Consider the following 16,043-nt stretch of genomic DNA (forward strand, 5'->3'; position numbering starts at 1 on the left):
CAGAACTTAGCAAACTCACCTTTCCTTTGTCCAAATAACATATGATCTCCTGAAAAAGTCGTTCTTTCAACTCCTGCTGCGTCCACACATGCTTCCCGTCTCGAGGGATCAGGTGAGGTGCACAGTTTTTGTCAGACCACTGGCACAAAAAAAAAAAAAATCAATAAATCCGATGCGTAAGACCAACATCTGAAAATGTGAAAAAGTACGATGGGAATATGCCTGACCTCAAGTAATTCAGCATGTAGCAGCAGAGTGTAGGAGGCCTCCGTGTAATTCTCACAGTCCAAGTGCAAATCCCGCAGCTTGTACAAGTACCTGGTTAAAAGAAGACATCAAAAAGGTGCACTTAACTCATTTGCTCCCAATAACGTTTTTTTTAATGTTGTAAGTGTCCCAAAGACGTATTTATATGTTATTTTGTTTTGTTTTTTTAATGCTAGAGCATACAGCAGCCTCTCAACTGCAAAGAACGGTTGCAGAAATGGTAGTTATTACACAAACGGCCAGCAGGTGGCAGCAGAGCAAAGGCGATCAACCAGGGCCATGTAGAAAAAAAGCTCAATTACTTCAAATTTTAAATAGATTTGTGAAAACTGATGAAACTTAGCTCTCTTCTAATGCTAATTGCTGCAAAACGGAAACAGATAGAAACATACTTTTTTTTCCTGATGAAAGAAGAGACTTTAATCTTTCTTTTGATAGGTTCCATGCTTTTATAGCAATAGAACACAATATTCTGTGGGCCTTGCAAAATCAGTCAAAATCCAGTAAAACAGCCGGGAGCGAACGGGATTGCGAAATGTGAAAATGGCGGCGAGTGAATGAGTTCATCAAAAATATGCAGATGTCAACAGTGCTACCCGACTTACCGGATATAAATGTCTTCCCTCTTTTTTTCCTTGTAGAAATTCTGAAGGAGAAAGCAAACTAACGTCATGTCAAATAACTGCTTACAAGCGCAACGGCGTTCAGCCTTTTTTGCGAACACACAGGCGTGGGCCGTACCAGCACGTTGACGGTGCAGCTCATGCGATGCTCAGGACTTTCATCATGTGTGATGGTGCGGTATGCCAGGAGATTCTCCAGCAGGCTGCTCAGCAGAAGCGCCAGCTCCTCACCTGACTGTGACAGGTATCTATGGCGTCTGCAGTGCTCCAGTAACCTGCGGATCCACAAAGTCTTTCACCAGACAGCCTGTAAAAACTGAATTATCTCTCTGAAATATTTGCACATTATTATTACTGTGTCATTATTTATGATAGATGCAGGAGTTATTACATTATATATTTTTGTTAATTTTGCAGCTTTCCTTGATCTACTAGATCAGTGGTGTCCAAACTACGGCCCGGGGGCCATTTGCGGCCCGCCATCCATTTTTCAGTGGCCCGCGACATATGCTAAAAATGGCATTTGACTCAGTTCAAATAAAATAAACAAAACGACAATGTTTGGAGATGGTCAAAGTAAGAAAGGAGGGTATCGAAAAACAGGTGCTATTAAAGGTTATCTTAGTTAATTAAAACTAATGAAAAAACTAAAATAAAATAAAATAAAAACAATAGTTACCGAAAACAAAATAAAAACAATACAAATAAAATAATAATAAAAAATAAAAACGAAAATGTTTTTAAAAAAATGAAAACTAACTGAAACTACATTTTATGTTTATAAAACTAACTAAAACTAACTATAATAATTATAGCAAACATGTCCTTCGTTTTAGTCTTTGGTAATTAATTTAATGCATGAGCCTTTGGGGATGATTTTAAATGTGATTTTTTTTTTTGTAGATTTATTTTGCTATAAACCAGAATAATGACGTTTGTAAGTATGTCACACAGAAGTGATGTCATCTAGCAGCAGCCAATAGAAAAGCACCAAAAGATGATGTTGCTCCCATGCTGTTTTTTAAATATTGCGCACAAGTAATACACATTAAAAAAAATAATACTAAAACTAATAAACTAAACTAAAATTAAGCATTTTTTTAAAAGAACTAAACTAAAAAAAAAAAAACTAACAGAACCACCCTGAAACTTAATCAAATCTAACTAAAATGAAAAATTCCCAAACTATAATATTAACCCTACTGCCATATTACAAATAAATTGGTTTATATACTGTAGCATTTTTCTAAATATGCAAAAGCATAAATAAATTATTTGTAAAATTTTTAGGACTAAACAATTTCTCTTCATAACATGATGTGGCCCTTGAGTCCTTCTGAGTTTCTCTTTGTGGCCCTCAAATGAAAAAGTTTGGACACCCCTGTACTAGATCCTTCAAAAAAAAAATAATAAAACAAAATCTGTAAGCCATTTGTCCCGAGTTTTAGACCAAAAACGTGTCTATTTAGCTACTGGGGAATATCTAATAGCAAAGAAACATTTGCCTATGAGAATAAGTGCCAAAAAATTACGTTTTCTCCAGCAGGACTTTGTACTGCTCATCTCCTCGACCGCCTTCAACCTCTTGATCCAGTTTGGTTATCAGTTCATTTTCAAACTGAAAGAAGACAATTATGGGTAAATAGTTTTCTTGCACTGGTAACACTGACAGCGTCATTTTTACTTCCTATACTTTCTTTGTAAAATGTATTGTTCTGGGGCGGAAAAAAAGATGCACAACAAACGATGATGGACACTTACAAGCACAGAGTCAAATAGACCACAAGTGATGTATCAAAAAAAATCTGTGACGGTATTTAAAGAAAACACACAGAGCATAAGATTGGAGATTGTACCGTTTCAAATGTGCGCCCAGGGCTGAAATTGTGTTCACACTGCATCATATCGAAGAAGATGGGAATTGTGGCCTTCCTTAGCTCGGGCTCAGGCACCAAAGTCACCTCCAAAATAGGTCCCACCATGGAGGGGATGAACTTCATTTTATGGGGGCCTGAAGGACAACAAAAGATGAGCATGATTTGAGAAGGCAATAAGAGCTGTATCTTCGTCAGAAGGCAATTTAATAATAATGCTGCAAACAAAACAGTGCAGTGAAACGGAACAATCAAAACATTGTCTTGTTATTCTGACTGCATTAGTGGCAGGCACCAAATAAGTCAATTTCACAAAAATATATGATACAAGACAACATTTGATGGTAGCAACTACTCACCAAGATTGTACCACATATCTCTTATCTTAAAGCCAACCGTCTTCCTCATATCACCATATCTGTAGCAAATTAGAACATATTTTCCTCATGAAAGCTAGAAATTCATTCCAATCCAAATTGTGTCTCATGGGACCATAACATTTTAATACATAAAGTAAATACATAAAATTACAGTGTAAAATTCAAGTCTACTCAGTGGGAAAGTTGTCAATCACGCATGACAAAATCGGTTAGAAATATGCACAAAAAAAAAAGAAAAGAAAAAAAAAAGGCTATCTTAGCTCATATGTAAATCTTAACTCATTTACTCCCAATAACGTATAAATACGTTTTTTTCAATGCTCCAAGTGTCCCAAAGACGTATGTATACGTTTTTTTGTTGTTGTTTTTTTATGCTAGAGCATACAGAAGGCTTTGATGCAGCCTCTCAACTGCAAAGAACGGTTGCAGAAATGGTAGTTATTACACAAACGGCCAGCAGGTGGCAGCAGAGCAAAGGAGATCAACCAGGGCCATGTAGAAAAAAAGCTCAATTACTTACAATTTTAAATAGATTTGTGAAAACTGATGAAACTTAGCTCTCTTCTAATGCTAATTGCTGCAAAACGGAAACAGATAGAAACATACTTTTTTTTCTGATGAAATCTTTTGATAAGTTCCATGCTTTTATAGCAATTGAACACAATATTCTGTGGGCCTTGCAAAATCAGTCAAAATCCAGTAAAACAGCCGGGAGCGAACGGGACTGCGAAATGTGAAAATGGCTGGGAGTGAATGAGTTAAAATATGTCTGAAATAAACTCCACTCCAAAATTATGAGAACATGTCGGCCAAACTGCTGCTTGCTGTAGTAAAGTATTACAATTACAACATTGTTTATTTTTGCGATACTATAAGACTAAAAAGATGGGTTTGTCATCAAATGTATTTACAACTACTGCTAAGATTCCGCTATAACAAAGAAGCTATATTTGTAAACACCTCCTTCACATATTGCACCTGCACCTTGATCACACAGATTCAAAAGAGAATTACATGTAATATTTACTAGCAATCTTTTCCTATCTATTACTTATATTATCCTACAGTTTTGCCTGTGTCTTCCAATATGTAAATTGGCATTGCCAGCCTCCTCATTGAAATTATTTCAATAACAACTGAGGATTTATATTGAATCAACTCACAGTACCAGCAACTTTGTCCATGTAAGTAAAAGCTGCAAGATTTATTTTGAGCATATTCACAATATGCTCAAATGCACACTGCCCTCAAAGTATAGTAACAGTGAGACAATTCTATTATTTTTGCTGAAAATGATTATTTATTGATTGATTGAATTGTTATTTTTATTTTATTTTTCTTCTTCTTATTATTATTATTATTAATTCAATCTCTGGTGTAATAACCTTTTTTTTATTGATTGATTGAATTCTTATTTTTCATTTTATTATTATTATTATTATTGTTATTATTAATTCAATCTCTGTTGTAATAATAATGGAATTGACTCACTGTTACTATACTTTGAGGGCAGTGTGCATTTGAGCATATTGTGAATATGCCCAAAATAAATCTGTGGCCTGCATTGTGTAACTAAAAATCTTAGCAGGAGCAAATCCAAGGCATCTTGGATGGGACAAATTCATAAACCACATGAATAGAAAAATCTCACTTGTTGAGTATCTTGTTGCGTTTCTCTTGCGAGAAGGACTCAAGTTGCAGTGTCGTGTGGGTGAGGAATGCCACGGTCAAATGAAAGTAGCTATTCCACAGCTGTGGAGGTAAACAGGTGGAAAATACTAAACCATTATCATGTCAATACACAACGAGTTTCTGGTTGATTAATTCACAAAACTGAACTAAGAAAAGACACCTGTAGTTCAAAATGCGCTTGGTCTAAGAAATACATGTTGAGGACATCGGAATACTGGTTTATGGCCCTCAGGAAGACTTGCATCTGCACCAGGTTCATAATCATCCAGTCAGCAGGGAAGACCTTCCCCATGAGGTCCTTGAACATGATGAACGTCTCCATGAGGAAGTCCTGATGACAGGAGAAACTTCATCATGAGTGCCAGTTGAAAACCAATTAAAACAAAAAGACAACACTGCTCCATGTCAGGCTTCATCATGTTCCGACCACGAGAAGCCCACAATGTCATTCCTAGGGGTGTTAAAAAAAAATCGATTCGGCAATATATCGCGATACTACATCGCACAATTCTCGAATCGATTCAATAGGCGGCTGAATCGATTTTTAAACTTCCATTTTTAATGGAAAAATATTCAACAAAACGTCTTACTTTGGGTTAGGGTTCACACCTTGAGCATGGAAGAATGTTATATGAACGGAGCATTAAGCCTTAATATTTTATTTTAATGCTGTTCAAGCATGAAACAGATTACAACCTCGATAAGACTGAAGTTTCAGATAAATAAATGATATATTTTCATACAAATCTTACACTCTACAAGTTTACTGATTAGTATTTTCTAAATTTGAATGAAAAAAGTCGCAACAATCGACTTATAAATTCGGATCGGGATTAATCGGTATCGAATCGAATCGTGACCTGTGAATCGTGACACGAATCGAATCGTCAGGTACTAGGCAATTCACACCCCTAGTCCCATCAAGTGCATGATATGTTCAGAATCAAATTTTCTGTATAGGTGTAGAAAGTGGTTTAATGTCCATTAATGATCGATTGTTACAGGGTGAGGCATACAGCAAATAACGAGGACATCGCCAGGACACTTACGATGATGTCCTGTCTCGTCTTAAAAGTGCCAATATAGTGAGCATAATGCATGTCATCCATCTGCTTCAGGATGGCCGTCATGCAGGATAAATAGTGGCCCTGTCACAGAGAAGGTTATTTTTTACATGACATTAAATGACAGTAAGCCCCCATTCCACACAAAAGCAAAACATTCAGAGCACCAATTTGTTTTATTCAGGCAAATGTTAAGTATTACTATTAGTAAATGTTCCCCCTTTTATAAAGAGAGTCGTGTTTGTTACGAATGCCTACATTTCCTGAGGACGTATTCAAGCAGTAATATCACACTTACAATGAGGGGAGACGATCTGTCCATGCCGATGACGGTCCGATTAACCCTGCGAAGGAGGCGCTCCATTGTCAGCTGAACGTGGACCCTGGTCGGACCCTGCACAAATGCAATCACACCTTCACATGCACTTTGGTAGCATGAGAGAGAAATATTCATTTAGTTGATTTAATACCGTGGTTTCATAATATTGTCAATTACTAAATTTGAGTAATGTGCTATTATGTACAAAAGCAAAAAAGTTGAACCTACTCCACAACAAAATGTGATGGGGAAAAAAAAAAATCTGACAACGATGACAAAAGAAACATTTCATCCAAAACAAACTGGCCAGTTAGAAGGGGATGATAATTATCAAACGCAAGCCAGACGAGGAATTCTAATTCCCTAAGAAATTGAAAAGGGAAATAGTGACAACAAAGCTGCACATTTTGTTATAAGAAGTAGCAACATGACAAGATTTGCCAAAAGTGAGACTTTCCACATGAAAGCTTTGACTTGGAATGGTCATTTCAATCTGGCTGAGTACAACGCACAATGATTGGTTCTGGAGAAATACGTTTTTTTTTTTTGTGTCAAGAAACTGGCTTCTTTGGAAAACGCTCTTTTATGATATTGATCCAAAATGTGGTCAGAAAACACCTTCAGATTCAAGTAAAAAAAAAAAAAAAAGATAATTTCATTGAACTAATGAACTAAAGCGATTCATATTTATGGATTTAATCCATAAAGTAATTAAAAAATATATAGATAATTTGAATATGCCAGCAAAGTTCGCTTATGGTAATTTGATGGTGATTTTGCCGTGGCTGGCAACTCGCCATCGAGCTGACGTGACTTTTTGAAAACAACATAGTCTGGAGTAAGGTGATGCTACTTTTTCTAAAGGTAAAACGTTATGCCACTTTTCCCACATATTAAAATAGTTCTCAAATATGTAAAAGACGGTTGTACTACACTACATCCTTTTTTTTAAAATGTTGTAAGCGTCCCAAAGACGTATTTATACGTTGTTGTTTTTTTGTTTTGTTTTTTTTGTTTTGTTTTTATGCTAGTGCATACAGAAGGCTTTTATGCAGCCTCTCAACTGCAAAGAACGGTTGCAGAAACGGTAGTTATTACACAAACGGCCAGCAGGTGGCAGCAGAGCAAAGGAGATCAACCAGGGCCATGTAGAAAAAAAGCGAAATTACTTACAATTTTAAATAGATTTGTAAAAACTGATGAAACTTAGCTCTCTTCTAATGCTAATTGCTGCAAAACTAAAACAGATAGAAACATACTTTTTTTTTTCCTGGTGAAAGAAGAGACTTTAATCTTTTTTTTTTTTTGATAGATTTCATGCTTTTATAGCAATGGAACACAAAAATCACAAAATCAGTCAAAATCCAGTAAAACAGCCGGGAGCGAACGGGATTGCGAAATGTGAAAATGGCGGCGAGTGAATGAGTTAAATATGGCCACCAGAGCCGAAATCACAGCCCCTTCGAGAGAGAAGGGGATGGCATGGGCGTGGCCTGGTGCAGATATTTACATAAAAGTGACATGCCCCTTGACAAACGCATGTCACCGACATGTCTTTGGCACATTTGAGAACTATTTTAGTATGTGGAAAAGCTGAATAATATGATAACTTTAAAGTTCCTAAAATCTCCCAGGTGAACAATTTAGTATACTCTGTGGGAGTGCTCTCCAGCACCCCCAAAAATGACTCCTAAAAGGTTGGGTACTCTAAGCTGCTATGTGACAAAAAAAAAAAAAAAAAAAAGTAAATCAAAGCCCTAGCTAGGGAGAGGGAGAAGGCTAACACAGGCACCAAGCCAGGGGGCAATAAATTCAGCGCAACCTCGATAGCTGCCTGATAGGTGACATTTCACGTTTCAACAGCCAGTTATCAGTCTGTCAAGGTTCCAGCCTTTGGCCACCGCCCACCTCATACTGCAACGGACCCCCTATAACCCCCCCCCTCAATTAGAGTTCATAGGAATGAGCAAAAGGATAGCAACAACACAAGTAAATACATTTGCGAAGTGTGCAAATGCTTTCGTGTTAGTATCCCATCAAAAGGAAGCATTTTTCCCAATGCACAAGTACATTAGTGTAAATGCTTTTGTCTCTCTGCATTCACATGGATTTATGTATTTGACAGCATATGCGCCAAATCTGAAGCATTTGATGATTTAAGCTTTTCTATTCATATGTAAATCTGTATATCTATAAACCCTGGCCATTTGTGCCCGTAATCTTATTTCGACAAGATGCTTCTGTAATTACATCCCGAGGTGGCAGCCATTTTGAACTGTTAAGTGAGATTCCTTACCACGTCCTTGCGATCCAGTATGTCCAAAACGGTGCTCAGCAGTTGGACACAGGCTTCGAAGTCGGGTTTACTGGAGTGATCGTCCAGCTGTCCACTCAGCTGGTCATTGACAAGTGGTAGAAGCACATCTCGACAATCTGTGGAAGCAAAGCAGAGAAATGAATGTGGCCACATTATGACATTTCTAGTCCCTGTAGGGGCTGTGACAAAAAAAAGTTTTATATGAGCGTGAGGCAGTAGTTTGTGTTTTCAATGCATCTTGTGTGAAATTTCCTTATGTGGCTTCGGGCTTAAAAAAAAAAATCCCACCTGGCTGCATGAAAAGGTCACTCTCCACCATTTTGCACATGCAGCCGAGCTTCTGACGCACAAGTTGGGAGTCGGGAATGCTCTCGATAAACTTTGCGAGCAGAATGCTGTAAAATGAGAATGCACATCACTTCTTATGTTGTAACTGTCTCAGACAAATGCAGTTCACATAATGTGTTGTTGACCTTACAGCAGCAGGATTGAGAGAAAAATCGTACAAATAATTGATGATGGAAAAAAGTATGATTCCAAGCTGTGCAGTCCCCCTTGAGAATTACCTTAACTCCACAGGATCAAACACAGACTGGATGTCATTAATGATGCTGGGGAGGTATTTCAATATCGCCCCCTGAAAATACAAAGTGTCAGCAAGTTGAAGTTAGGTGTATTGGAGACAAACTCAGCAGAGCTTTTCTTTACCTGGATGACAATGCCAGGAGGTAGCCTACAACTACTTTAAAGCGTATTGAATTGTTCAACTATTCATAAGGGCTGCTGCAGACTGCGCGATGCTCCCGAATCCCACTCGGCACGCCATCACAAAAACAAAAAACAAAAAACAAAAAAAAAGACAATTGGCCACTCGTCCCGCCCGCACATTGGGCAATTCAGTTTATAAGCTCCCTGCAAATGCGAACTGAGCAAGGCCGCATCGCGTTATGCTGCTCTCCGTACAAAATGCTGTAATGTGTCACTTTTTGAATTGATAAAAAGATAGAAAGTGTAAATCAAGTAACATGCAGGTTGCCTCAACAAGGATGCAAACTGGCACTTTACGTACGCTGCTTATGTCCGCGGGGGATGCTGGAGCCTATCTCAGCTGGCTTTGGGCAGTAGGCGGGGGGACACCCTGGACTGGTTGCCAGCCAATTGCAGGGCATACAGAGATGAACAACCATCCACACTCACAAGCACACCTACGGACAATTCGGAGCGCCCAATTAAATCATTTACTCCCAATAACGTATAAATACGTTTTTTTTAATGTTGTAAGTGTCCCAAAGACGTATTTATACGTTTTTTGTTTTGTTTTGTTTTTTATGCTATAGCATACAGAAGGCTTTGATGCAGCCTCTCAACTGCAAAGAACGGTTGTAGAAATGGTAGTTATTACACAAACAGCCAGCAGGTGGCAGCAGAGCAAAGGAGATCAACCAGGGCCATGTAGAAAAAAAGCTCAATTACTTACAATTTTAAATAGAAAACTGATGAAACTTAGCTCTCTTCTAATGCTAATTGCTGCAAAACGGAAACAGATAACATACCTTTTTTCCTGATGAAAGAAGAGACTTTAATCTTTCTTTTGTTAGGTATCAATAGAACACAATATTCTGTGGGCCTTGCAAAATCAGTCCAAATCCAGTAAAACAGCCGGGAGCGAACAGGATTGCGAAATGTGAAAATGGCGGCCAGTGAATGAGTTAACCTGCCATGCATGTCTTTGGGATGTGGGAGGAGACCGGAGTACCCGGAGAAGACCCACATGGGTACGGGGAGAGCATGCAAACTCCACCCAGGAAGGTCGGAGCCTGGACTCAAACCCGAGTCCTCAGAACTGGGAGGCGGACTTGCTAACCAGTCAGCACTGTGCCGCCCAGTCTTGTGTTCCTTTAAGTGTAAAACAATATATGCAGACCGTTACCCATCTCTTGTGCAATTCTGTACAACTCGCTTTCAAACACGGAAATATATTTTTCCTCTGTGTGGAAAACTTTGGTGCATTTTGATTGGCTAATATTTGCCAATCGTCGCAAAACCAGTGGCTGAGGCTCGGCCACTTGTGAAATTTTCTGGCAGAATACCCCACACATAAGCGAGTGCTCGGTGGAATTCTGCCACAGTGTGCTGCAGCCCAAACTTGACTAGTCACACAGCAATGGACGCAGCATTTGTTCATTTACAGCTTTTGGCAGTACTAAGAACAAAACAAACCTTTATTTTCACTCCCTCATCAAGTGGTCTGTCCATGAGAGTGTTGAAAGACAGGAAGAGAGAGCGAATGGAGTTGAAGAAAGCATCCCCATCTTCACTGTTTCCATAGAACCTAAAAAGGTGGATCATATTAAGCTAATCTTCCAAAGCAAAAGAGCGAGTGGGAGTACGAGTACCCCTCAGATACCTTAGGTAGAGGATCCGAGACTGGACAATAAACCTGAACAAATACTTGAGAGCTTTGAGTGCCGCATAGAGCTTCTCAGTGAGGGCAGGCTCCTCCGCGTGGCCCACATAGTAGTTGAGCACCTTGGTAAGCTTCCTTAAAATGCAAATACGTTTGACTTTAGCGCTTATGATTACCACACTTTAAAGGTAGGTGGAGACCCACACAAATAAGCAAGTAATTTAAGATGGCAGCCACTCACATGTAAGCCAAAGTGGCGCTGAAGTGCTTGTTAATGTAGGTTTCAAGGACCGGGTTAAAGTGCTGGAATTTGATGTCACCAATCAGCGTGATAATAAAAACCTAGAGGGGGAAAACGGAACCCAATTAGGAGCGGAAGAAAATGCACAGCATTCACTGTCTTGCCAAAAGGAAAACAGGTATCAAGTATCAACTGCATATCAAATACTAACCAAGGCGTTGAAAACCAGTGTGTCATAGGTGTCCTTTTCTGAAGTCTCCATCATGATGTTGAACAGAGCATCAAGAGTATCCTGGAGAAACTGTGAAGAAAAAAAAAAAAAAAACTCAGCTTATTACAAAATTCTCATTAAAAATTCTCTTAAAGTGTCTCGTATATAGCGCCATATTAAATGTTTAATGTGACATTACTTTAACTATCTCCCCGCCTTCGACCTCCATCAGTCTCTGCAGGATCTGGTCAAGATCATCTGGGTTAGACCTCCAGTTCAACAGGCCGAGGAGATCAACTAAAGATTTGGGAACACACCAGTTTAATATTCATCGGAGCATCAATTAAAGGTTGATGAATCACATCCAACCAGTAATAAACCTCAATCTGTCTGCAATATAACAAGTAACAATGGCTCAATTAAATTCATTCAACTTGGCATAGGAGGTGATTGGCTGTGTGTTGCACCACCTTTCAATTTAAAACTTCTCTAAAAAGTATTTGAGAACAAGAGATATTTTATTTTTAGGCAGACAGAAAAAAAAAAAAGGCTGGTCAAATACCATTCTGAGTGAGTTTAGTGGAGCAAGTAAGTGTGGAAATCTGAAAGCTGTCCTTAGTGACCGGGATCACTCCTGAATGGTGGAACTGCTTCCCGGTTTGTTTCTGCTTCTCCTCCACTTCGGCCCAGGTCCCTGGCAAGGTCAGATAAACCTTTGCATCATCTGCTCTTTTCACATCAACCTAAGAATGTTAAAAAAAAAAAGATGGAATGAGTCTTGTGGTAAATAAGACTAAATCTATATAGTACACACTGTCAGTTGTGCACCGACAATGCGATTTTATTTTTTTTCTTAACTCATTCACTCGCCGCCATTTTCACATTTCGCAATCCCGTTTGCTCCCGGCTGTTTTACTGGATTTTGACTGATTTTGCAAGGCCCACAGAATATTGTGTTCTATTGCTATAAAAGTATGGAACCTATCAAAAGAAAGATTAAAGTCTCTTCTTTCATCAGAAAAAAAAGTATGTTTCTATCTGTTTCCGTTTTGCAGCAATTAGCATTAGAAGAGAGCTAAGTTTCATCAGTTTTCACAAATCTATTCAAAACGATAAGTAATTTTGCTTTTTTTCTAGATGGTCCTGGTTGATCTCCTTTGCTCTGCTGCCACCTGCTGGCCGTTTGTGTAATAACTACCATTTCTGCAACCGTTCTTTGCAGTTGAGAGGCTGCATCAAAGCCTTCTGTATGCTCTAGCATAAAAACAAAAAACAAAAGACGTATAAATACGTCTTTCAGACACTTAAAAAAAAAATGTATTTACACGTTATTGGGAGTAAATGAGTTAATTCAAGTACAAGCCATGGAGAGTGACTACCTTATAGACGATAGGTTCATGCCTTCCGTCCCTGAGTGTCGTTCCGTCTCCTCTCATTAGGCGGACAAAAGCCATGCCAAAGGGTTTTTCTGATTTGTCCCTAGCTGAAGGATAGAGAGGAGCGGAAGATGAGCTCTATTTAGCACGGTGCGGGGATTACATGTGGGTGGTTGTCATACAACTAAGTCACAGTAAGTCATCGTGACTCACAGTCCTGGGAGGATCTATGTCGAAACATCACCCTCAGGTGACAGCGGCACACGTCTTCAATGGGAATTGTCACCTTGCAGACAGAAGACAAAAAAATCAGAGGAATTACGGCTGCGAAAATACATACGTAATTGTATGTGCAATTGACACTATCAGCACATTGTGTCTGGGTATCTCTCCTTTAATATGATTTCATTGCACCGAGCTGCACTAAATCCATTTCATAAATTAATTTGAGCCACGGGATGTCATGTTCAATGGTGCATGCGGGTCCGTGACTTAAGCTTACCTTCACTGTTTCGTTCCAACAGGGTTGCTTCACCTGGTAGTATATGACAGACTTGTACTCTGTGATACCATCGTAACCGGCCCCAGGAAATATTGCCTTCTATAAAATAAAAAAAATAAAAAATGCTATTAACATTAAGAATGAAGACTTCACATGAATACAAATTAAAACTGCAGAATTTTGCGGGCCATTTATTACATTATATTATACGTTGGTTTGTCCTACAATTTAGGCTCCACCTTCTTTTTGTCCTTGGACGGTCTACATATGCAACATAATTACATCACAGCACTAGTTTGTCAATTACATCACTCAGTCGTCATTAGACAGTCTACATTGTAGTAATTACACGCAGCAACTGTTCAAACGTTGTTCAAATGTTTTTACACATGCAAATACACACAATGCATACAAGTGTGTTACAGTAACATAACACAAATACACACATGAGAAAGATTACGTCCTTATAGCTTCATTAATTAAATGCATTGTGCCATGCAATGCATAACTGGGAGTTGAAAAGGAAAGTTTATTTTTGAACAATATATTTATAGTTGACCTCCACTATTCGCGGGGAATATGGATCAGGCAGGCCTGTGAATAGCAAAAACCCGCGTATAATTAACGATCACTGAAATGCATTGGGGGCTGGGGGGATTTTTTTTATTTTTTTTTTATGCATTATATAATTTTAAAATTAATCTGTATTTTGCAATATACATATACTGTATAAGTATATAAGGTATTTTTAGCAAGTGTGAAAGTATGCAAGAATGACGTCATTTTGTAGGTGCTGCGTTCAAGTGTGCAATAGAAAAAAACGGCAACACTTTCGCTCCCACACAGTCACAACTTAAAAGGATCCACGTAGACAGCGAAAATTAGTACCGTTTGATTTCACGTAATACGGCCCTTAATCGATCTATACCAATTACCAAAAACAAAACAAAAAAAAGGACTGACTTGGGTATGCAACTGTATACATGGGGAGGAGGGAGACTAAATAAAAACAAATATTAATTAAAATGATTTAGTCAAAAGGCATGCAATAGAATTTGTTATTGTATATTGTTGAAGCCCTTTCCAGTATTGAATAAAAGGTGAAATATTGTCATGCTGGTGAAATATTGATTCAGCGGACCAATATTACCTCCATGACGTTGCCTTCATCATCATGCACACTCAGTATGACCTCCACATTCTTGGGTGTCTTCTTTTTACCACGGTCAAACTCTCCCTGCAGCAAGGTTACGTAAATATCATTCCTCACGTTACCTGGAGCAAGGAGAAAAGATCATCAGGTAAACGTGCCAACAATTCATGTACCCTACTTGCGCTTTTCTAGGCAATTAGAATGAGCGTGAGCCTATCGTATATAGAGCAAACAAAGACCTAAGTCACCTGGGAGGATGATTTCCGGAAAGCCCATTTTTCTGACTATCGCTGTGCTGCGGTCCACAAAGTGCGGGTAGTCCTTCCTGACCTGTGCAAGATCCCCTGGGAGCAGCTTGAGGGTCACAAACAACCCTGCCAGCAAACATGAAAAAGCAAATCAACGAGGCAGACACCAAAAAAACCCACACTGTAGACCCGCACACATGAAATTTCCCTCAAAACAAAAAGGTCAATTTTGAACGTTCTCCAAACTCACAGGGGACAGAACCTATGTGAGCGCTTCATTTTTACCCTGGCCTTTGTGATTGACCTCCCTCGTGGCAATGACTTTGTTGAAAACAGCAGTGAGTGGCTCATTCTCTCCGATGACTCGAGATGGGATGAGGGGAGACATGATGAGCTGCCTCTGACGAATGTAGGTCTCCATCGCTATCCTGAGAATGTGCATCAAGGTGGAAATAAGAAAAACGGAGCACGGCAACCACACAGTCTGATAGCTGACAAACAATGACATCCAAGTGTGGCAAAGGCAATTTAAGTCTTCCGGGCATTCAGTTTTGTTTTTGTGTTTTAGCATTTTCTGTCTACTGTTCAATAAAAAGTAAAAAAAAAATAAAAAAAAATAAAAACATCTCTGTTTATGCATATCTATGTATATAATAGGGATGTAACGATAGCCAAACATCACGATACGATATTATCACGATATTGTGGGGGGTTGGCGATATATAAAAAATATAGTATTGTGAAACAAAAAGAGCTCCTACTAAAAAAAACAATATTGTGTTTATACATAACAGCAATGCATCTAAACCACCTACAAGCTCTAATAACAATATTGAGGCACTTACTTGCTCATGCAAGCACATATTGATCGCTTCACTAGCAAATTTGGTTCCCCTTCATCTGTCAATTAGCATAGATTTTAAACATAGAAGGCCAAAACATCCCTAATGAAGATTAAATTGCACTAATAAACTATCCACTAGAGGGTGCTAGAACTGCACAAATGGAAATCAACCTGACTTTTTTTTTTTAACAGATGTGTTCCTTTTAAATATTGTGAACACGACGACGACGATATTGTGGAAGTTTTAATATCACGATATCACGATATTGCCCTTATCGTTACATCCCGAGTATATAACACACATTATCACACGCACACACGTAGCACGACTGCAGTGGGAAACAAGTGCAGTCCAGGTCGTTTGAGAACAAGCTTCAAAACCTCTCTGTCAGAAGCTGAGACATTTTTTTCTGTTGAATTTGTCAGATGAAACATTGTGACCACAGCAAGTCAAAAGTTTATTCTAGAACATTTCCGTCAACTCTAACCAGTGAACCACGCGACATTTGAATACAAAGTTGAAGC

The 16,043-nt window shown here is 38.7% G+C and overlaps 1 protein-coding gene across 3 annotated transcripts in view; it reads right to left on the minus strand.

The window, feature by feature from the left end:
- Nucleotides 1-16,043, minus strand: part of dock5 (dedicator of cytokinesis 5) — a 41,270-nt gene that overhangs the window by 11,936 nt on the left and 13,291 nt on the right. For all 3 annotated transcript variants that reach the window (XR_013283601.1, XM_077521957.1, XM_077521955.1), the window contains exons 12-37: nucleotides 14,960-15,102; nucleotides 14,675-14,800; nucleotides 14,424-14,548; nucleotides 13,274-13,372; nucleotides 12,985-13,057; nucleotides 12,775-12,878; nucleotides 11,958-12,138; nucleotides 11,595-11,692; nucleotides 11,396-11,485; nucleotides 11,185-11,285; nucleotides 10,944-11,078; nucleotides 10,757-10,868; nucleotides 9,103-9,173; nucleotides 8,825-8,931; nucleotides 8,516-8,652; nucleotides 6,199-6,294; nucleotides 5,886-5,984; nucleotides 4,997-5,167; nucleotides 4,796-4,896; nucleotides 3,124-3,182; nucleotides 2,747-2,901; nucleotides 2,423-2,508; nucleotides 1,009-1,165; nucleotides 873-913; nucleotides 228-318; nucleotides 20-139 (exon numbers count right to left, since the gene is read on the minus strand). Coding sequence is in view for 2 of the 3 variants with exons in the window: in XM_077521957.1 (XP_077378083.1) it covers nucleotides 20-139; nucleotides 228-318; nucleotides 873-913; nucleotides 1,009-1,165; nucleotides 2,423-2,508; nucleotides 2,747-2,901; nucleotides 3,124-3,182; nucleotides 4,796-4,896; nucleotides 4,997-5,167; nucleotides 5,886-5,984; nucleotides 6,199-6,294; nucleotides 8,516-8,652; nucleotides 8,825-8,931; nucleotides 9,103-9,173; nucleotides 10,757-10,868; nucleotides 10,944-11,078; nucleotides 11,185-11,285; nucleotides 11,396-11,485; nucleotides 11,595-11,692; nucleotides 11,958-12,138; nucleotides 12,775-12,878; nucleotides 12,985-13,057; nucleotides 13,274-13,372; nucleotides 14,424-14,548; nucleotides 14,675-14,800; nucleotides 14,960-15,102 (2,878 nt within the window). In the remaining variant the exon portion in view is untranslated. The remainder of the gene's footprint in view (nucleotides 1-19; nucleotides 140-227; nucleotides 319-872; nucleotides 914-1,008; nucleotides 1,166-2,422; nucleotides 2,509-2,746; nucleotides 2,902-3,123; nucleotides 3,183-4,795; nucleotides 4,897-4,996; nucleotides 5,168-5,885; nucleotides 5,985-6,198; nucleotides 6,295-8,515; nucleotides 8,653-8,824; nucleotides 8,932-9,102; nucleotides 9,174-10,756; nucleotides 10,869-10,943; nucleotides 11,079-11,184; nucleotides 11,286-11,395; nucleotides 11,486-11,594; nucleotides 11,693-11,957; nucleotides 12,139-12,774; nucleotides 12,879-12,984; nucleotides 13,058-13,273; nucleotides 13,373-14,423; nucleotides 14,549-14,674; nucleotides 14,801-14,959; nucleotides 15,103-16,043) is intronic.

This window comes from Festucalex cinctus, chromosome 5 (genome assembly GCF_051991245.1).
Source record: "Festucalex cinctus isolate MCC-2025b chromosome 5, RoL_Fcin_1.0, whole genome shotgun sequence".
Classification (NCBI taxonomy): domain Eukaryota; kingdom Metazoa; phylum Chordata; class Actinopteri; order Syngnathiformes; family Syngnathidae; genus Festucalex; species Festucalex cinctus.